The 20371-nt window shown below is 43.0% G+C and overlaps 3 protein-coding genes across 8 annotated transcripts; all 3 read right to left on the bottom strand.

The window, feature by feature from the left end:
- Nucleotides 1–177: 177 nt before the first annotated feature.
- Nucleotides 178–12586, bottom strand: eps15 (epidermal growth factor receptor pathway substrate 15). Of its 6 annotated transcripts, none has more exons than XM_085928067.1 (25): nucleotides 12497–12586; nucleotides 12267–12392; nucleotides 10841–10882; nucleotides 10231–10320; nucleotides 10107–10154; nucleotides 9933–10028; nucleotides 9763–9825; nucleotides 9529–9654; nucleotides 9236–9295; nucleotides 8938–9150; nucleotides 8562–8707; nucleotides 8151–8307; nucleotides 7544–7626; nucleotides 6809–6881; nucleotides 5793–6233; nucleotides 5315–5731; nucleotides 5161–5241; nucleotides 4805–4961; nucleotides 4675–4719; nucleotides 4102–4490; nucleotides 3966–4035; nucleotides 3816–3886; nucleotides 3410–3545; nucleotides 3018–3226; nucleotides 178–1603 (listed from the first exon to the last, which is right to left on the bottom strand). In XM_085928067.1, exons 2-25 carry the CDS (start codon nucleotides 12291–12293, stop codon nucleotides 1463–1465), a joined length of 3381 nt encoding a protein of 1126 aa, XP_085784193.1. In that variant the 5' UTR covers nucleotides 12294–12392; nucleotides 12497–12586; the 3' UTR covers nucleotides 178–1462. The 6 variants fall into 6 exon arrangements, with proteins under 6 accessions (XP_085784193.1, XP_085784194.1, XP_085784198.1 ...); XM_085928068.1 differs by lacking the exon at nucleotides 12497–12586 and having other exon boundaries at nucleotides 4645–4719; nucleotides 5793–5990; nucleotides 6072–6233; nucleotides 12267–12414; XM_085928072.1 differs by lacking the exon at nucleotides 12497–12586 and having other exon boundaries at nucleotides 5793–5990; nucleotides 6072–6233; nucleotides 12267–12414.
- Nucleotides 12587–12952: 366 nt separating this feature from the next.
- Nucleotides 12953–16651, bottom strand: LOC147047096 (calreticulin-like). Its single transcript, XM_085928375.1, has 9 exons — nucleotides 16396–16651; nucleotides 15799–15900; nucleotides 15234–15437; nucleotides 15068–15162; nucleotides 14726–14935; nucleotides 14542–14655; nucleotides 14210–14353; nucleotides 14041–14133; nucleotides 12953–13970 (listed from the first exon to the last, which is right to left on the bottom strand). Exons 1-9 carry the CDS (start codon nucleotides 16487–16489, stop codon nucleotides 13758–13760), a joined length of 1269 nt encoding a protein of 422 aa, XP_085784501.1. The 5' UTR covers nucleotides 16490–16651; the 3' UTR covers nucleotides 12953–13757.
- A 334-nt stretch (nucleotides 16652–16985) lies between these two features.
- Nucleotides 16986–20203, bottom strand: tor3a (torsin family 3, member A). Its single transcript, XM_085928126.1, has 6 exons — nucleotides 19956–20203; nucleotides 19766–19888; nucleotides 19301–19566; nucleotides 18698–18873; nucleotides 18490–18614; nucleotides 16986–18296 (listed from the first exon to the last, which is right to left on the bottom strand). The coding sequence occupies exons 1-6, from the start codon at nucleotides 20131–20133 to the stop codon at nucleotides 18049–18051; spliced, it is 1116 nt and encodes a 371-aa protein (XP_085784252.1). The 5' UTR covers nucleotides 20134–20203; the 3' UTR covers nucleotides 16986–18048.
- Between the last annotated feature and the right edge of the window lie 168 nt (nucleotides 20204–20371).

The following is a 20371-nucleotide window of genomic DNA, read 5'->3' as shown; positions in this document are numbered from 1 at the left end:
AGTTCGAGGAGGAAGGCAAAAGAGGAAGTTACCGTATAAGAGGCTTCGTTTTGCTCCTTTATTGAAAATCATCCTCTCATCATACATTATTCAAATAAGATCTGTAAGTGGAGAGCATTATTATTAAGAGGGCTTGTTCATTTCCCATTTTTCAGCTGTCAAAATAAAGAGAATGGATTGTGTACATTTCATGATCTATGCATTTATTTGTTCTGTTTTGCTGTACAAAGTTAGGAAGGAGTCCGCAAATGCAGGCATGTAGAGGGGGGCTTGGAGAGCACGACCCAACTGTGGCAACAACCTTGGGCCCTTAAAGGGGAAGTCAACCCCCAAATTTTCTTTCCATTAATATGTTGTACGTGGCTTTATGAGTCTAAACACAACTTTCTGATTCATATTGCATTTGTGGAATATGAGTTATGCGGCAATTTTGCCACTTGCTGTCGACTGATTATGACATCATAGTCGTCACAACCAATCATGGCTCAGCTTCAGAAAACTGGTGAGCTATGATTGGTTGTGACCTGACACCTGAAAACTGTGATGTAATTTTCCAACCACAGCAAGTGGCAAAATGGCCGCCCCTTGATGGGGGAAAACCAGTTAGATTTTGCCTGTTTAATTCATATTCCGCAAACGTAACATTAATTACAACACTGTGATTCGACGAGTTGAGCTAGACAGAACATATTACAAAGAACATTTTGAGAATGACTTCCCTTTTAACTGACATCTTTGGAAAAATAAACCAAAATTCAAGTTATTACAGTATTGAAAAAGCCCCCCAAAAAATGATATAGTTTGTAGAATGTTACATTTAGTTTACATCTGGAAATATAAAGAGATTCATTTTGAATCTTAATGCTTATTAAGTACACAATCATTATCTGGATGCAGTTTGTTTCATGCTTTTCTCTGACAAACCATGCTGGGCTAACAGGCCGAACGTGGCTTGATAATTCTCTTTTTTAATAAGAGCCTGGCATGCACTTCACATCTGCTTGTCGTCGTCTAGTGTAGGTGCGGGGGAAATAAAAAAAATCAAATTCAGTCATGATGGCGGCTACATTTCAATTGGATGACATTTGGACTGCTAATATTCTTCACATAACGAGCGAGAGCTAGTCCGAAATGGATCGTAGTGGGTTAGATTAGTGGATAAAGCTCTATAAGTGTAAGTGCAGGTTTAGAATAAGTTACATTCTGGAGTAGGTCATAAAAGGTCATGACTCTCAAAATCACTGTTTTCCCTGTTCATCCTCACAACAGGATGGAAAAAAAAAAGAGTCTGGAGGACAACATTGCTTTAGTCCAAGAACACGCTGAATTAGTCCTACAGGGTCCCCATGACGCTTTGGTGCTTCAAACAGGCCACGTGTGGCTGTGCCGGGCTAAGGAGAAAAAAAAAAATAGAGGCGGGGTTTTTCGAGCGGAGTGCGATGGACGAGGGAGAAGAAGCCCCTCAGAAGAGTTCAGACTTGCTGAGAGCGATGGCCAACTCCAGGTCTTCTTGTTCCTGCTGGGTGAGCCTGGCCAGACGCTCTTTCTCCTCGCGCTCGCTCTCGCGCTTTGCCCACTCGATCATGTCCTCTTCCGTTGGGTACTGTCACAAAAAGAGGAATCGTGCTAGTTAGGGTCGTGATGTGACTGAAATGATTCCAACAGGTTTTTGTTTTTTTCTCGTGTCAACACATCACAACTGCTTCAGATGAATTTGAAACTGTTAAAGGACACTGTTTGCACTGCTTGCATTGAGAACATTTCTTTTTCTTGTAATATTTGCAGGTGGGTTATTGTTTGCGATCAAATTGGATGATATAGTTGGAGCTAATTAAGTGTCCAGCGGGTGTATACTTAGCATGCGAGAAGAGAACCCTTTGGATGGATAATGCATAATAAAGTTTAAAAATGGAAACATGCATTGTCACGGTTGGCACATGTGATGCAGAAGGAAAATAAAAATAGTCATGCAAATCAACTTAAGTGAATCTAAGATGAAGAGGAGTGACCATCTTAAAATTGTGTGACACTAGCACAAAACAGAATGGGGATTTTTATAAAAGATTACAGTTCAGAAAATAGACAAAGAATTTGTGTTTTTTTTTAAATAATTTCTGAAAACAGTCCTGTTGCGATATATTATTATTTGTATTCATGGTTGCCTGACTAGATGGCGACAACACGGCTGACTTAAAGGGAAGTACAGATACCTAGAGGTGTCAGTGTATTTGGGGTGAGGTGTTTATTTTAACAGACATTAACTGAGGCACAGTGTTTAATACAATGTTTCATTTCGTGGTATAAAATAAATAAATAATTTGGCCCACAATCAAGCGGTAAAAAGCTCATGCAGTTGCATGCAGATGGAAGCACAGAAATCCAAAATGGCGCCCTTGATTTAACTCTTTATTCAACGTCTTCGACAACATAAAATTTAAGGACAGAGACAACACACACACACACGGGGAAAGCACTAGCTACACAATGAAAGGCGTGCAGGGGTCATGCGGGTATGATCGTGTGATCTGAGAAAGGGGTGGTAGAAATGTTATGCAAAAGTCATGCATCCCACATTGCACACTGTTCCAATAAGACCTTTAAAAAAAAAAAAAAAAATAGTGTCAAATAATTGGGGAATTGAAAGTTGCGTGAAATGACTCTGTTGGAAGAAAGCTGTTAATGAAATTTGATTCTAACTGTCACGTGGAACAAAACGTGCAAGACATGCAGTGTTGGGCCGTAATGTCGTTATTATCGCGTCCAATCGTAGGTCGGTCAGAGAAAAAGTTCTTACAATGAGCGAAACGGCAATTAGCACCTATTTCTACGTTGAGGCATTCATTTAAGAGTTTTTTATGTTTTAATCAAACTATTAGATAAATGTGGATGGAGGGATTGAGAGTGGCTCTGCTTGCCTGAGTGAAAAGCAAGTAAAATAAGAACATGTGGGGGGGGGGGGGGGGGGCGTGTATCTAGTCAGGTGGGGGTGAGGAAGAGGGTGGCGGAGTTGTGCTCACTTTGTCAAAGCTGGCAAATCGGTCAGCTTCCGGTAAGTGTTGCCGAGGAGGGGAAGAAGGGGCGAAGGGATCGGCTACGGGATCCTTGGCAGGCAGGGAGGAGGAGGAGGAGGAAGAGGAGGAGAACTCGCCCGAGGTCTGCGTAGGGAAGTGACCGCGCCGGTGGAAGGAGTCCGACGACTCGGTTCTGGAGAGGGAGGCTCTCTTACCTGCGATGACCAAGAAACGTTTTCAGTGGCGCAATTACATTATCGTTGCTTTTCCACAAGGGATGGAATATTTTGGCTAATAATCTTTTGGGCCATGCAATTTAATATGCATCTTTTTATTTGAAATAACAGCTTATTGAAATTTTCCATGACAAATTGCCTCATGAAAAACTCTGTACTGACCTGGAGGTGGAGGTGGCGGTCTCGTCGGCGTACCCGTTTTGGGAGGCAGCGCCGGGGGAACGTCCGCGTTGGCGGGCTGGCTGTCGTCCTGGAACAAGTTCTTGTTGTTGATGCCAAATTGATCGACGCCGTTTGACTGAAACATTAAAAAAAAAAAAAAAAACAAACCCACACACACACAACAAGCTTAGGAGTTTTTAAATGATTCATTTTCCGAATCAGTCACATTATTCTCAGTTTCACTCTGTTCAGACTTATGACACATTTCCCAAAACCGAGCGCGCAAGGTACTTTCATACTGTGCATAATATGTTCACTAATAGTGATACAACGACACAGCAACAATATTTCAAAAGAATATTTGAGCTATTCCTTTGACATGACATTTTAAACTTCATCCCTTTACCTTTGTTAGGGCACTGAAGTCAGCAAAGCCTCCTCCGAACGATTCATTCCCAAATACAGCAGCAAATGGATCTATAGTCGCAAAGAGCACATTTAGATGAGCGACATTTTCGCTGTACCGTACCCGCCGCAGCATATGAAAAGGTCCTACCTGGGTCCGAGGTGGTGCTCACTGTGGTACCGCCTGGAGCGAAAGGATCATTGGCTGCAGCGGTGTCCTTCTAAAAACAGGAAATGTTAAATCAAGCTGTGAGTTAGTGTCTTTCGGTGTCTCAGAGTGGACTCACCAAAGCCAGACCGGCGTTGGGTGGAGAGGTACTAAACGGATCTGTCCCTGTGTACTGAGAACCAAACGGATCAGCTTCGCCGCTGGCGTTGATGGCTTGAGGGAAGGGGTTTGATTCGGCTGCGTCTTTGCCTGTGGAGTTGAAGGGATCTGCGGCCGGTGCGGTTGGATTGGTTGGCTGTGAGGTGAAAGGGTCCGCTTCCGTCGGGGCGGGATCGTTGCGCTTGCTGGCAAACAAATCGGGTTCTGGAGCAACTGTAGTGCGACCGAATGGGTCGGAAGAGCTTGAGAATGGGTCGTCTGGAGAAAAATGGCTACTAGCCGTCTGTGTGAAGAAATGATCTGCAGCGAAAGGGTCTGAGCCTTTGAAAGGATCGCCTCCAAATGGATCTGGGGAAAAAAAAAAAAATCAAATATATTATTATTTATGTGGAGTATGATGCAAGTTGTAATTGGGGGGGAAAAAAGATTTAAAAGACAAATCAAAATTTGTTTCTTTTTATTTTAAAACAATAATCACCCAGTCCTTATAAATGCTAATTACCATGTGTGGTGTTTGTTTTCTCAAACCTACCAGCGGCAACCACTTTTCCAAATGGGTCATCTTTAAAAGGATCATCTACAAACACAAAAGTCACATTTTTAAACCTGTGGCATCACAAGACAACAAATGCCCACCTTGGCATAGATCTGATTGGACTCACGCTCTGTAAACGGGTCCGTGTGGAAGAAGTCCATCTCGGGCAACGGTGGCTGGCCGGGAACGGCGCGAGGAGGAAGCGCTTGTGCTGGTAGCAAAGACGGGATGACTTCTGATGAAGCGGCAGGTTCCTGTTTGACCTCCGGCTCAGGTGATGACACCTGTTGAAAAGTGCTGACTTTGGTTTACTCCGATTGACAGAAACATTCAGCATCAAACTTGGCTCTCTTCCTCTGGCTCCAGTTCTATAAAACTTGAATGAATCAAGAGCGCCCTCTGTTGGTTAAGGCAAAGACGGACGCCTTGCAGGATTTGAAAAATATTGAAAATGAAGCATTGAAATGATTCAAAGTCTTTTACCTTGGGTGGGCTTGCTTTAGGCGACTCTGCCGCATCATCTCGGGCCTCTGAGGAGACATCAGGTGAAGGGTTATTGTGTTCCTGGAGATGTCACAAAAGAAGGTGTGTTACGTAAACATTCGGAATGTTTGACTGTCTCTTATTTCATACGTACATTTACAGTTTTCTCCTGCAGCTTGACAAGCGTGGGCAGATTTGTGTACTTCTCAGAAGCGACTAAGCGGGTATAGAGATGATCCAGAGGATCAGGCTTCACTTTTTCCTCTTCTGGAGTGTCGGGGCTCTCTTGCTCCTTCTCGTCCTCTTTTTCTTCCTTCATTCCTTTCTCTGTTTGTTCTGAGAGTTCTTTTGGCGGATATGAGGCAGCGGATGGTTCTTCTTCCGTTTGCTCTTTAGGTTGCTCCTCCTGGTAGAGGTCCTGCTGGAAGAGGTCCCTGCGAGGGAGCTCTGGCGTGGGCCCGGCCGATCCGTTGACCATGACGGGAGAGTCGTCTTCCAAAGCTCTCTTCCAGGTCAGCTGGGCTGCCATTGACCTTTCCTCCACCTGAAGGTAATTTAGTTTGTGTTGGACCTGAACAGCGATAGAACATTAAGAGTGAAGACCAATATTGATTGTGTTGTTTCAATCTCACCTGTGCAACTTGCGTGAAGGAGTCCCGCACAGATTCCTGCAGAGGTGTGAGCTGTTCCTGTGCAGCTTGGACCTTCTCCTGCAGTTTCCTGCTCTCCTCCTGCAGAGCCAGAAGCTCCTCTCGAGCCTGGACCAGCTCCTCCTCGTACTGACATATCCTCTGCTCCTGATCCTCGTGCTCCGACTGCAGCGATGTAATCTGACGGACAGGAAAACACGAATCGGTAATAATATTTTGTAACATTGTTGTTTTCAAGGAGGTGACTTCTGCCAAACCTACCAGTTGGCTCTCTTGGCTGGTCTGCTGGCGAATGTGGGTCAGTTGCTCCTCCAGTGAGGCCTTCTGTTGGTCCAGCTCGTCCAAAACCTCCTGGACCTTCTGACGCTGAGTCTGAAGCTGCTGCAGTGCCTCGCTTTCTCTTGCCACCTCACCCTGAAGGTCCTGTAGAAAACACGGTGGTGTCATTGTGTAAGTAAATAGGCAACTTGAATACGCAAAAAATTTGAAAAAAAAAAAGTGAGAGTGACAATGTAAAATTTGCGGTACTTGTTACATTTAACCAGATAGAAAATGATTAAAAAAAATAAAAAAAATGTTACAGTTTGTGACCTCAATGCCACAGATTCTGCAAATGTCTGCCATACTACCAGCACAATAACAAAATGCAAAACCGCTCATATTTTCAGTTAGATTTCAGTTGACACTTGATGTGACTCATCTGTTGAACGGAAATGGCAAAAGGGACTTTCACACCAACTTTCATGATAACAAACTCCGAGAAATCAAAATCTAAAGCCTTAGCTAAACAGTCGTGTGTGTTTTTTTTTTTTTTTTAACAGAAAAATGTACAAGTCTGAAATAAACTGTTTTAGCTAAAAAAAAAAAAAAAAATCCATTTGAAATCTGCACTGCCTTGCCTAGTATGTTATGCTAAACTAGCCTGCAGCAGTACTAACAGCTCCAACAATTAGGATATCAAAACAAACTTTCAACTCAGGTCAATAAATTGGTCTTACTTGGACCTCGTTGCTGCGTTCGCTAATGGCCGCCTCCTTCTCCTTAATCTCCTCTTCCACCGTAGTCTTCTCCCTGGGATTCCGGCACAACAGATACGAACATTTAGCCGCCGAGAACAAAGAAGATATCATTCCAAGGCCGAAAGGCCACAGCCAGCCCTCGGCTGAGCCCGCTTCAGCTCGGTCCTCCGCCGCAACCTCTCGCTCTCCCTGGACAAGCATGATCCTCAATTTAAAGAAATGTGCGAATGAAATAAGGCTGACACTCGGATGCCGCTGCGATAAAGCGAGTTTGTGCTTGATCTGTCATGTACGTGGGAGATGAGAAGCAGATGGCTGCCGTGAGGGAGGAAGCGAGAAAGCAACAGCCTACATCCTTTTCTTTCTGCCTCAGCGCCTCCAACAGTGCTTCATTAATGCTACTCTTGCTTCTTCTTGCTATTCATTATTACAATATAGTTGTCAATATAGTATATAAAATTCTATTTTTTTCCCACAAGAATCCCTGCGACTACTTATTACCAAGTCATTATTGTCAGTGAAGTTGTGTGGGTCAATTCATGGAAAACACTGCCCTCTAGTGGTCAGAGGAGATCATGCAGTCAGGTGAAACGCTACGTACTATGAGGGGAGGAGGTGCCGAATTTGCATGTTTAAAAATCAAACAGTTTGACATGATGATGACTGAACAACTTAGCACTCTCCAAAACATAACCTGCATGACTTTTACTTTACCTTTGTAGTTCGACAATTTCGTTACTAAGAGAGTCCAGCTCCTTGATGGCAGAGAAGTCAGCTGCCAGGTTGGCCATATTGTTCTGGAGCAAATGAAGCACAGAGATGAGTGAAATGGAGGAAAAGAGTTCACGGATGAGAACACTGATACTGAGATAACATAGCGACGAGCAAGTCGCAGAACTGTACGAACAAATAAAGGAATGCTGATGAGCTCACTGATGAAAAGTTGCACAAGACAAAAACATATGTAGTTTTAGAACCGGCATCTAAACAGATAAAAAAAAAACAAAAAAAACATCAATCTCCACATTTGCACTAAATTGATATCAATTTTCCGGAAACTATTATGTAGAGGATGGGAAAATGGAAGTGAGTTGGCACAGAGGAATGAAATGGACAGCGCAAACTCACTCAAGGGGGCGTTTCGGTCCGCATGGGAGGAAAAATGTGCAGAAAGAGAAGGAGAAAGAAAACGCTTGCAATGACAGCAAAGGGGAAAAGAAGTATGAGCAAAATAAATGTGGAAAGCGGATATTCTAAGAAAAAAACGTTTATTGGCTTTTTTGGGGGAAATCCAACAATCCGTGGTGTGTGCAATTCTCACCTGTTTGATGTTTAGTCTATCAGAAGGAGGAATCATCTCCGGGGAAAGGCTTTGCGGAGGATCCAGACCTCTTGTCAACTTCTGATTGATCAAATGGAGCGCCAGGGCGAACTGCTCTCGGGTCAGTTTTCCAATGTCGCCAATGTCACAAAGCTCCCTGAGGGAAGGGCAGGTTACGCAACAGACTTAACGATCGACGCCTCGGGCCGCGGCCAATTGCGATGGTATTTGCAGATTATGCCACAGAGCAGACAGACGCTAATTAGGGGAAAATCGATAAGCCCCCGAATGTTTCCGGATCTCGACACACAACAGTGTGGGTGCGCTCAGGTCTTTTAAAGTAGCCCACCGAGCTTTTACATTCTTTTTTTTTCACAAGATCCAAATTCAAAAGCATTTTTTGTTTCTTACCAAATGCGTGCGAGGGTGGCAGAAGGAAGCCCCGTTTTGAGAAAAATATCTCGGACTTCAGGTCCGGACACCAAGCCGTCCGTGTCTCCGTCTGTCTTGCTGAAGAGTTCGTCATATTTGGCTTTATCCGCCGGCGACACCACCCACTGCGCAGAGGCCCAAAAAAAAAAAATAATGAGACGGAAACAACAACTCAAGTGACAAAAAGAAAAACTCAAACGACCGAATTGCAGACTCCAACGCTATGGTTCATTTACCTTCACATTCCCTTTGGTCTTGTTCTTTTGAAAAACGCACTGCACGATCCAGTTTGAAATCATTTTTTTTCAAGCGCTTGAGAGAAAACAAAGCTGTAACGGACCGGGAGCGTACTCACGGGGGCGGCTGCTGGCGTCGGGGCGAGAGCTGGGGCGGGTTTAGGGGGGAGGGGCATGGTCTTGGCGGAGGGGGGCGAGGGTAACAAGGGCATCGCGGGAGGCACCGAGGGAGGCACCGAGGGCTTTTTTCTCTTGGAGGGTGGAACCAGGGGAGGCGGGAGAGAGATGGGAACAGTTTCTCCTTCCAGGGCTCGGTACACCAGATACATGGCCTGGCGATAAAATACATTGAAGATCGGGGGAAGAGGGGGGAAAAAAAAAAATAAAAAATACATTGGACTAAGGCTCATTTCTTACCACAGAGAATTCATCTTTGTCCAACATGCCGTCTCTGTCGATGTCACTGAGTTCCCACACCTTCGACACAAAGAAATGATTTGTTTCAAATGTTACGTATGATTACAAATGTGTGTAGGATATAACATCTGACTCACATCCACTTCCTCAAAAACCTCATGTGTCACCAAACATTCAAAAATTTTTTTGTTTGTTTTACTCGCTGCAGCGCTTGCTGATATTTCGACTCGTCAAATGACTAAATTGGGAAGATTGCTCAATTTCAAAAAGCACATTTCCTAAGAGGCTCATACCCGGCCCAAAATGTCGACTGGCAGTTTGGAGTTGAGCAGGACGGGCTTGACTTTATCTCCTGTTAGCAGCCCACCGACTGGACCGAGGCTCTCAAAGATGGAGTCAAACTTCAACTTTTCTTCAGGCTGAAAGAACAATAAAAAAAAAAAGATGACGTAAAAATGGTATGTTGTGTATTTGTTATAGGCCCAAATCTTTATTGTTCATAAACCAAGAATGTCTAAAGGCATCACCTTGACAACCCAGGGAAGATCAGTGGTTAAGCCCCCGACTGACAGTGGGCTGCTTGTGTCCTGCTGGGAACAAACACAATTTTCTTTCATCAAATAATACCAACTTTAATTTGAACATAGCGCCATCATCTGGACATTCATGTTTGGCGGAAGCAAAGCAACTGACTTACAAATTTGGGGGCCGGACCAGCCACATTAAGGCTCTTGAGTGCCACCTCCAGGCCATTCTGAGCACAAGCCACCAAGCGTAGTGCGATGTAAAATTGCTGTGGAGGTTTGAACGGCAACATCAAGTCAATTATTTTGTAATAAACACATATTTTAATCATCCTCCACTGGGCTACCTGTTTGTTGAGAGAGCCCTTCCGTTCAGAGTCCGACAGATCCCAAATCTGTGAAGGACAATTGTCATCCATCGACATCACGCAGTGAGGCCAGATAGCATCGTCGCTTTCGGGCTTGCCTTACCTTGCCCAGAACCAAATCAGGCAGGCCCGACCGCTTCAGAAACAGAGCTGCGTCAGCTGCCGCCACTCTCCCGCTGCCTCGGGGATCCACCTGCAGGCACACAACAGCCAATTTTATCATCCATTATGCATCATCATGGTCCGCCACAGTCGTTAAAAAAAAAAAAAAAAAAAACGCAATATTTGAAATTAAATGGTGAAAAAAAATATATACTTTGAGAAACTTGAAGCATTTTAATCAATAGTAACAATAAAACCAAATCAGCATTCTCAGTTCACGATGACCGCAACTGGCCCATCATGACACGTCAGGCTGAGCGATGCATTATTAATTCATAGTCTGACTTCCTGTGCGGGAAAAGCGATTACTGGAGGTCATTGCAATATGATCAGAGTAGAAATGAAGCGAGTGTACCTCTAGAACGTGCACCCGCCAGTCACAACAATGGGTACCAGTGCACAATCAAAGAAATTCAATACCGGAGCTGTGAAAAAAATATTCTGAAAGGATGTTTGTAACGATAGAATTTTGTACAGCTCAATAGATTGCTTTTTTATTTTGAATTAATTTCGTGGTCGTTATAAAATAGGACCTTTACACTGCCACATACCTGTCGATAGTATTTGTCGTAAATGGGATTTCCACTGGAGAGCTGTTGAGGAAAGAGAAGACAATCTTTATTCAGGACCACATCAATTCATATCCGTTTCAAAAGCATTTCCAAAAGTGCAAATTGATGTCATATCCTCCCTAAACTAGCCAATTTGCATTTTTAGTATAGCTGACCGTCCACAACTGGGCCAAAGAGGAAGACAGTCAGCACTTCCTTCTTCATATAGCCCATGTGTTGATGTTCTCGAAAAAAAAAAGGAGCAGGTGCAGCGAGGAACAACATAACAGCTTGCGTAATGAGCGCCTTGCACAATTGGATAAAAAAATCGCTCGAGTACGGCAAAAATCTGCTGGATCTCAAAGTGGTGTTTGCTTGACCACTTTTAACGTTAGCAACTATCAATTGACAGTTGGACAACTTGCCACACACACACTTATCTCTTTATGCCAAGCCTGTTTTTTTTTTTTTTTTTCACACACAATTGTGTGCCTGGAACTAATTGTGGCTGCAAACAGTGTAGTCATTGTACCAGTGTGTCCATTTGATCTTGACTGAGCTGTCAATGATGTCCACACCTCCAGTACACTTCACTACACGTTAATGATTTTTTTTTTTTAATGTATATTTAGTCATTACAAACCACAATCTGATCTAAGGGGAAATATGAGTGGCTGCACATTGTTAGATTGTTTTCTGACTACCCAGACGACTGTTGCAAAGAACCCACTCAAGTGTTGTTAGAGGCAACAGAGGATCGGGTAACACCTCGTCGTGACACCTGTAACAAGACTTTTTGACAGCTCAAGTGCTTTGCAGTCAAAACCTACTGAAAAGTTAGAAGGTGCCAAGTCTGGATGACGTTCACTCCAAATCGTAATCATAAATTATGTTGTGTTCAAAAGTAGATCGTTTAGTTTGTTATTGACTGATATTGTCGTCTTTGGACTTCAATAACAGAAGCATAGACGTTGATGGTCCAGAAAATGACAGTCCATAGCAGCCCCAACACATGTTACGTTCACGCTACTTGGAGGAAAATTAGTATGCAGGGAAAAACAAGTGCTCTGTCACAACGGGTATTTTCAAACAAAACTAATGAGGAAGCTGCAATAGGTTACGTCGTTTTTTGTCTTAAAGCGGATCCAAAACACTGCATGCAAACTAGCTTTTAGCTAGCAGACTAGCTAGCTAGCCTCGCCCTTACGCAGTCCCCAAAGAGATTAGGCACAAACTTTTCCCACTCACGAGCAAAGCACCGTAAACTTCCCCCCCGGAAAAAAAAAAAAGAGCAATAAAGTAGGATCGAGATTGCAATTTCGTCCGCGGGAATATTGCACGTTTAGCGGAGGCTCTCCCGGCGGAGAAGACGGCGGACACGAAGAGCTGGCTGTCGTCACAGAAGAGTTTGGACGAGAGTGGTTACCTGAGTCAGAGTCAGAGTGGCGGCCATAGTCTTTCTGTTTCCCACTGCTGCCTTCACGCCGCGCTGTTGTCCTTACGCACACTCGCGTAGGCCGTCTGAAAACCTGGAAGTGGATTTCCACTACGACTGGCAAACCGAATATCCGGAAAGATACTGATCAGCACACAGGCGTACATATAAATAAATATACAAATATACTTATGAATGAATTTTTAAATAATTGAACATACGTTTAATACACAAAATATTGATGTGGTAAAAATCTCAACCGGATGGACGATCCAGTAAACGAAATGAAAAAAATCTAATTTGAAAAATGTTGTCTGAAAAAATGTTTTTTTTTTTAGTTTTTTTTTTTTTTAGACAGAAAGTATAGAAAAATGAGCCCGGCAATTATGCTATTGTGGCTGATATTTAAACACTACTTTTCCTGTTAGCGCTCTTATTTTGAAAACCACTACTGTGCACGACTTCACTGACTTCCGCCATTTACACAATTGCCGCACAGCATCGAGCAGGCTTCGTCCTTTTTGCAATTAACATATTAATGGTGGAAAGTTATGAAATGTTATAAAATTTTTAATGGAATGAGTTTTGGCAGCTGGGATAGGCTCCAGCATGCCCGCGACCCCCGTGGGGTCAAAAAATGGATGATTTTTGATATAAAAATATGAAAATAATTCGGGTCATTTTCCTGTGGTTGTTTTTATTGGACACAACATTTTTTCTTCTGCATTCAAACAAACCTCTTCACTTAAATTACCAGCAGTATTAGTACAAAATGTTGTCTTTTACAAAAAGGATCAACGTTCAGCTTCAGTGGCTATCCGGGATGAGGAAAATTAACTGCATACACACAAACTTAAAATGAACAGAAACATTCCTGCTGCTGGAGTGCTTCAAGACAATTATTCAGAAACTCATCTCATGTGCACAAAAGTGAAAATAAGTATACAGTGCAAACACACTTAAAAGGATTTCCTCACAAGTTTAACATCCCAACTGGACCTACAATTCAGACTTTGGAGATCATATCTTCCCTTCTTTGATGAAATGAACCTTTGAGCAGGCGCTTTGACATTTGGGATTGACAAAAATCAAATAAAAAACAGCATTACGAGACAAACAAAACACATGAAGTAAACAAACAATTTTTACAAAAACCTAAACAAGTAGATTTGTCATGTGTCAACATTTCTTAGCAACCATGATTTTGGCAAATCAAATACCTCCTACCAAATTAAAAAATTACAAATAAAATTAAAATGTGGTTTTCTAGTCTGGACATTCACTGGGACATCTTAATTTCGAATTGTGATTCCTATATAATATCAGTCATAGTTGTCAATTTTGTCATATTGTTATTATGGTATAGTGTAGTATTTAATAATGATATCTTTAACTCTCCATTTTTTGTAAACAAACAAGACTCCACCCACTGGGCGAGTCGTCTTCTGTGGTTGGACAGTCCGCTCCTTGCCTTTCAACTGTTTATAATTCATCCTTCATGGGGGACTCTTCATCCTCTTCCTCTTCGTCCTCCTCGTTCTCCTCCTCGCCATCTTCGTCCTCCTCCTCATCCTTTTCTTCCTCCTCCTCCTCCTCGTCGTCGTCCTTCGACTCATCTTTCCTCTGCTTGTCCTCTTCCTCACGCAGCTTTCGTTCCTCCGCATCTTGGGTGTCCTTCATTTCCTTCTCGGCATCCTGGTTGGGAATTAAAAAAGTAATATTTAGGGTGGAAAATGTGGTTGCAATGAAAACAAAGTTTACATACCTTGGTTTTCCCCCACGTGTCGTCACCGACCTCCTCAGCCAGTTTTGGGTCATTGGTGATCAGGAAGTTGTCAAAGATGGTGCCAGATTTGACCTACGCCAATCAAAAGCAACATTTCAAATAAAATCTGACTTCAAATACGAATGTCAGTTTCTGCATCTTACGTTACCTGCCACAGGTCCAGTCCAATCACGCCAATGCTGTCATATTTGTAGATCTCGGAATCGGCGGTGTACTCCGGGTTATCGATCTCGGGATGGATCCACTTTCCTTTGTAGGCGGGGTTGCTGATCTCTTTAGGCTTCCATTCGCCCTGTTTAACACAGCACACAGTTCATTAAACCACATCAAAACTCATTTCGTGGTCCACTGACACTTATTTGAGTGTAACATTTTCAGCGTGTGTAGCTTTAAAAGGCGGGGCCTGGAATGATGAGTGACATGGGAGTCAGCCAATGAGAATGATAGTTCCTTGATTCATTGTTTCAATCTGTCAGGTACCTTGTATTCAGGGTTAGCGATCATAGGAGGTTCCCATTCTCCATCCATCTCATCGTCCCAGTCGTCTGGCTTCTTAGCATCTGGGTCAGGAATGTTCTCAGCTTTGTCCCAGTCCTGTTAAATGGGAACATGATGTTAGTCAAATTCATCCTGGTGCTCTTCCAAGTGCCGGGCCCGCACTTGCCTCTGGTTTGGTATCTTCGGGGTCGGGAATCTTCTCCCGGTCGTCCCAGTCCTCTGGTTTCTTGGCTTCGGGGTCCTTGATCTTCTTTGGTGGCAGGAAGTCCCAGTCGTCCTCCAGGTTGCCAGATTCAACCTTCTTATTGTCGATCTTCACCTCGTACGTGTTGTCGGGGTTGACGATCAGCGTGTACAAGTGAGTAAATTCATCATCCTGACAGGCGAGGGAGAAAAAAAAAAAAAAAATGTGAGTCACGATTCACCTTTAAATGTATGCTGGAAACCTTCCACAGTTAAATATAAAGAACGAAGGTTGCAAATTTGGTTAGAGTTACAAAACACTCACCTTGCATCTAATGTCTTTGTTAACCAAATGATTCTTGCCCTTGTAGTTAAAGATCACGTGCACCTTCTTTGTGCCCGGTCCGCAAATATCAGGACCTGCGCACAGAAGACGTCACACGTCTGTTTTGCACCCAACCCGATGGGAGACCCGGATGAGCCCGCCGTACCAAACATGATGTTGTACACAGAGTCCCCGTGCATTTCCTCTTGCTTAAGGTCAGAGGGGAAGACTTTGACGTAGCCGCCGCCGCAGTCAATGCTCTGTTCGTGCTTGACGGTGAACTGGACGACGAGGGGTTGACCTTTGTTGCTGAAGTCGTCGAAGCGGGACGACAGCGCGTAGAAGCGGGCGTCCTGGCTGGTTTGCAAACCTGTTTCAATCGGATCGGGTCAAATGGCTTTGTGTGTCTTTATTCCAAGTTGAGCCCTTTGCTTTATATCATAAAGTCATTTGAAAAACAAAAAAAGTGGATTAAGAGAAAAATCTACATTATAAAAAAGAATTTGCCTGAATATTTTTATTAAGCAAGATTTTAAAAATCTGATGTCCAGTTTTAGTTGTTTCACTTATAGGAAAAAAAAATGAATCAAACTTACAATATGTAAAACAAGAAAAAAAAATAGATGGGGAACTCACTGGGTTCCTCTTGTAAAATAAATATGCCTTTATTTGAGTATTTTTCTTTATCCATTCATCACCCAGCTCAAAATTGACATGACTAATCCACTCACCTTTATCCTTCTCTGCATCACCGTAGAACTTGCCTGCAGTCAGAACAAACTTGCCATAGTCGGTCTTATGCTTGGATTCCTCCCAGCGACTCTTCCAAGCGTCTAAACACACAAAAAAAGTCAGATTTCCTTCCAATGATTCTGATTTACTGCTTTCCAACATTCCAAATATACAACAGTCATGTATTTAAATGTTGGTCATGATGGTGGTACTTGGGAGAATTATGTAATTTTGTTTTAGATTTGAGGGGGGGTACAGTAATTACTAAGGGAGGGACGTACATGAGGGGGAGGGGGAGGTGGTTTGACCATACATGGGGGAGGGGGGGGGGATGTCAAATAAAATTTGGTGCTGATTCACACACTAAATGTTAAAAGTACAACTAAGCAAAACCTTCAATGGTGTCCAATTTTAGGCAAAATTCATCATCTGAAAACTACAATCGTTGCATGAATTGCATTGCAGGCTACTTGAGTTCCCATATGGTCATGCATCGATACTAATATAATCGAGTTGCATATAATGTATACGAACAACATATAATTAATATAATAGATAATTGATCGTTGTTAAAATAATCGGGAAAATAATCTCACCCCCATCTTCAAATTGCTCTCGGAAATAGACAGTGGACTCGGCCAGGACACAGGCGATCGATACGGCCAAAAACAACAGCGACAAGGCGGTCATGGTGGAGAAAAAAATACACTTTGTCAAACTATCTCTAAAATGAACACAAAAATATGAAATTTCTGCTGTCGCTCGACGATGTTCGACGGCGATCAAGAATCCGTTAGTGCCGTTTTATTAGAATCATGCAGGCTCTTGCCTCTCGGCTGGGAACAGATGTCTCAACTTGATTGGCTGTCGGCACCGGAACTCGGTCAGGAAGTCAGAGCCCTCTCGGCCAATCAAAGGAACGGATTTACTGACGAGCTGGCGTTTAGCCAATGGGCGAAGACCACGCGTTCGCTTAATACACACCCAAAGGACGAGTGATGCGTTTGAGGTACATTAATGGAAGTGATGCGATTGATTCGCATGAAGTCGCACAAAGAATATACAGAATGTACTTCGTAAAATAGTCTTTACTGTATTGCACAGTCGATTGGAAGTCACTAATGTGCAGTAGAACACAATGAAGCCATATTTTAGTTTAATACACAGTAGGATAATCTCACTGGAGTTAGTGATCACAATTATCACTTTATTTATGATAATGATGATGCAAGTATTTACTCATTTGATTTTGACACATAACAGAAACAATGGGATTTTATTTTTCAATCTTTGTGTAATGTGATATTCAAAAATTCCAAGCGTAGAATCTCAAGACAATAAAACCTATGACCGAAACATTTTTCACACTTAAAAAAGCTTTGAAATAATCATTAAAACAATTTCGATTACAATTATATTACAGTACATTAATCGCTTCCTTTATATTGCTCAATAACAATTCAGTTTCTTCTTGTACATTTACTTTAAACACCAAAGGTCATTTAATATTGCTAACCTTTTGCTTCACTTCACCAATAGTCAAATGTACATAGTAACACTTAAATCCTGATCCCTTTACAGGGTAATAAATAGTGCAACACAAAGATCAGTGGAAGGTTGTTAGACAATACGGTGCAAAAAGTCTTAACTCAAATGAAACGTGAACATTAATAACTCCCACCAAACTGGAAAATTGGTTTGGTATAAATTGTCAATTCTATTGACTTAAACAATATCACAATGACCAATAAAAAGGAGCAAAACAAATGGTGTCCCAATACTTCTGCAGTCTATACAGTGGGGGAAATCCCTTTTTGTTCCCTGCTGTATTTTTAATTTGCTCTCTTGGAAAGAAACTAAAGGATATTAAGATTATTTTTATATAGGATAGGATATGGCACATAAGCAAATGCAGCAAATAGAATTTTTGCAGCATCCCGCAAGGTCACGTGTTGAGAACCGTATTTTAAAGTGCAATTACTGCTATGAAAAGACGGATTATGTCCGTATTTCAAAAGTATCTTTTTGCCACCTATATGTGAATGTTTTTTTTTTTTCGAAGTGAACACACTTCTAACAATTTTGATTTCCCTCACTGTAGTCAACCATGTGATGTTGTTCATCTCAAGCATCTGCAACAAGGAGGCATGTCCTCCATCGTCGCCACGGCACTTTGTTCATCCCTTCTCACACGGGAAGTGCTCTGATCTTGCGTGAGTGACCTGTGAGCTTGCACACTCCCGTTTCTTCTAAGGAAGAAAGAAGTTGATCCGCTGAGGAATGGACTTGCATCCCTGGGCTGAGAACAGTCTCTCCTCCTTAGGGATGTACAGCATGGCCTTGGCCACCTCGTCCAGCGTGGCCTCGTCGGTCTCCAGGCCCCGTGCGGCGAAGGCGTCCTTCGCGCACAGCTTGATGTGACGGTACTCCAGAGGTAGGAATGGCACGAAGAAGTCGATGAGGTGGCCGGACATCAGTTCGCTCCTGGAAAAACCGCCTGGACGCAGATGGAAATGTTTGGAATATTCTTTCAATGACAACATGAATTAAAACTGGAAAGATGAAACTTGTTTAGGTTGCTTTAGTGGTAGGGCAAAATGTTTTCAAATGAATTATTTTGTTCTATTATTTTTTTTTTATATTGAAAAAAGCCATTTCAACAGTCTCCCAGTGGAGGGACTTCTTTATACCTTGGGCTTCCATTGTTTCAGATCGTAATCGATGTTCCAGATCTTCCATCCCAATGTCTTCTCGGTTCTGACCCGAGTGCCAAAAGTCCAGGGCGACATCATTGATCGTTGCTCCTCCAATATTACTACACAAAATGGGCAAAAATTTGAATTAGCAATCTAGATTCATGTTAGTCCCCGTAGGCAATACTTAAAATCCTGTAGGAACCTGAGGAAGAGGAAGATGGCCTTTCGGTAGTTAACCCCGTCCACGTTGTCGTAGTGGGCCATGTACGGCTTGATGGCATCAATCAGGCCCGGGTGCAGTTTCTCGGCTTCGTCAAAGATGAACAGCGTCTGGGAACATCGCAGGACCGTGTCCCGGATTGCTTCTCTCAGTTGACCCTGTAAAGTAGGAGTTGTACAACTTCAGACTTCTGATGAATCAATGATCTCATTCATATATATATTTTTTTTAATCAACTCCATTATATTGAAGTTATTCAAACCTTCATTTGGAATAAAAGCTACAGAATCATGACCTCCATGAGTACAATGTCATTAAAATGCTCATCTGAATTTAGACTTTCTACTCCTACTGTGTAGTAATAGCTACACGATATTCTGAAGCGTAACACGATTGTGTAACATTCGTGCACACTGGACGCCGATGACGGTTGTTGTGGTCCAGTTGAGCTGATGCCAGATTCCAAGAACACCTCCCTTGTTTGATGTTGATGATTCCTGTCCATATCTTATCATTCAATGTAGATTAAAAATCAAACTGGACCGGCATGTTCTTGGCAGTGAGCCCTCACCTCTTTCGTCTCACCTTGTACGTGTCCACCATGCTGGCATGGTGAAAGTGGAACGGGGCGATGAACAGTCGGACGCACTCGCTTTTCACCCCATCGCGATAAAGATTATCCGCCACCATTCGGGCCACAAAGTTCTTCCCAGTACCCGACCAGCCGTGGAAGGAGAGCGTCAAGGGCTTGTTGGACTCGGGATTGTTGATGAAACCCTGGATTGCTTTCAGAACCACGGACTGGGCCAGGTGCTGCCCGTGCAGCTTGCTCTGAAGATCATGAGCCAAACCTACAAAAAGGGACATGAATATGAATAAGAACTCATTCAGCTGGTTCTGTTTGTATTAACTCAAAGACGAATCGTGAGTGAGCGCCAAACCATTTCGTAAACATTAAATGCAGTTTGAAGTAAAAAAGCAGCATTGCATATGGCAAGTAGACAATTTAGCATCTTTAACATGGTTTGGTAATTGTAGCATTGTATTTACCAGTGATGTTATTGGTCACCCTGCAGTCTCCGGACTCGCAGCACTGACCAAGGCTGCAGTACCAGCGGTACAGTAAGCTCACGTAGTCCTGAGGAAAACTGGCCCAGAGATCCCTGATAGGAACTGTCCAAGTAAAGGGTCCAATCATTATGGAATTAAAAAAAACCTTGCTTCTTCTCGCTTCACTTACCTTGCTGCGTCGCATCGTCCTGGTGGGGTTGACAGTCGCCCTCCCAAATATTGCAGTAAATGTAGTTGAAATAGTACGAGGATGCGTTAGAGAGCGTGCCAAGCTGGAAGAAGTCGGTGTGTGCAGGTACGGCCAGCGCAAGAAGCGGCAGGAGCGATGAGACGAAGCGGGTAAACATGAGGGAATAGGTCGGTGATGCTGATACAAGAGTTAGCCGTCAATGAGAATGAGTTAGCTCGCTGCTAGGCTAATACTACTGGAGAAAGGGGCGTGTTCGTTTAACAAACCGGAAGTGATAGTGACGACGAATCCCCGCCTACCAGTTATGACGCATGCTCAGTTTGTCGCAAATGGACAAGATAGTTAAGTGACTTATTGTGCCACATGATTGTTAAAAAATGCTACACAACTCAAGG

The sequence above is a fragment of the Syngnathus leptorhynchus genome, chromosome 13 (genome assembly GCF_054491065.1).
Source record: "Syngnathus leptorhynchus isolate UIUO chromosome 13, UIUO_Slep, whole genome shotgun sequence".
Classification (NCBI taxonomy): Eukaryota; Metazoa; Chordata; class Actinopteri; order Syngnathiformes; family Syngnathidae; genus Syngnathus; species Syngnathus leptorhynchus.
This window is presented reverse-complemented; position numbering and strand designations above follow the sequence as displayed.

Bases quoted from the DNA above. Each gene is read 5' to 3' on its own strand.
- tor3a (XM_085928126.1), bottom strand. From the start codon at position 20,133: ATGTTTACCCGCTTCGTCTCATCGCTCCTGCCGCTTCTTGCGCTGGCC. The intron at 19,567-19,765 runs GTAAATACAATG...CCCTTTTTGTAG, and splicing joins GGTGACCAATAACATCACTG to GTTTGGCTCATGATCTTCAG. The intron at 18,874-19,300 runs GTGAGACGAAAG...CCTACTTTACAG, and splicing joins GCATGGTGGACACGTACAAG to GGTCAACTGAGAGAAGCAAT.
- LOC147047096 (XM_085928375.1), bottom strand. From the start codon at position 16,489: ATGACCGCCTTGTCGCTGTTGTTTTTGGCCGTATCGATCGCCTGTGTC. The intron at 14,656-14,725 runs GCAAGTGCGGGC...CCCATTTAACAG, and splicing joins CCGAAGATACCAAACCAGAG to GACTGGGACAAAGCTGAGAA. The intron at 14,354-14,541 runs GTACCTGACAGA...TGTGTTAAACAG, and splicing joins TCGCTAACCCTGAATACAAG to GGCGAATGGAAGCCTAAAGA.
- eps15 (XM_085928067.1), bottom strand. From the start codon at position 12,293: ATGGCCGCCACTCTGACTCTGACTCAG. The intron at 5,732-5,792 runs GTGAGATTGAAA...ATCGCTGTTCAG, and splicing joins CCTTCACGCAAGTTGCACAG to GTCCAACACAAACTAAATTA. The intron at 4,036-4,101 runs GTGAGTCCACTC...TCCTGTTTTTAG, and splicing joins CCAACGCCGGTCTGGCTTTG to AAGGACACCGCTGCAGCCAA.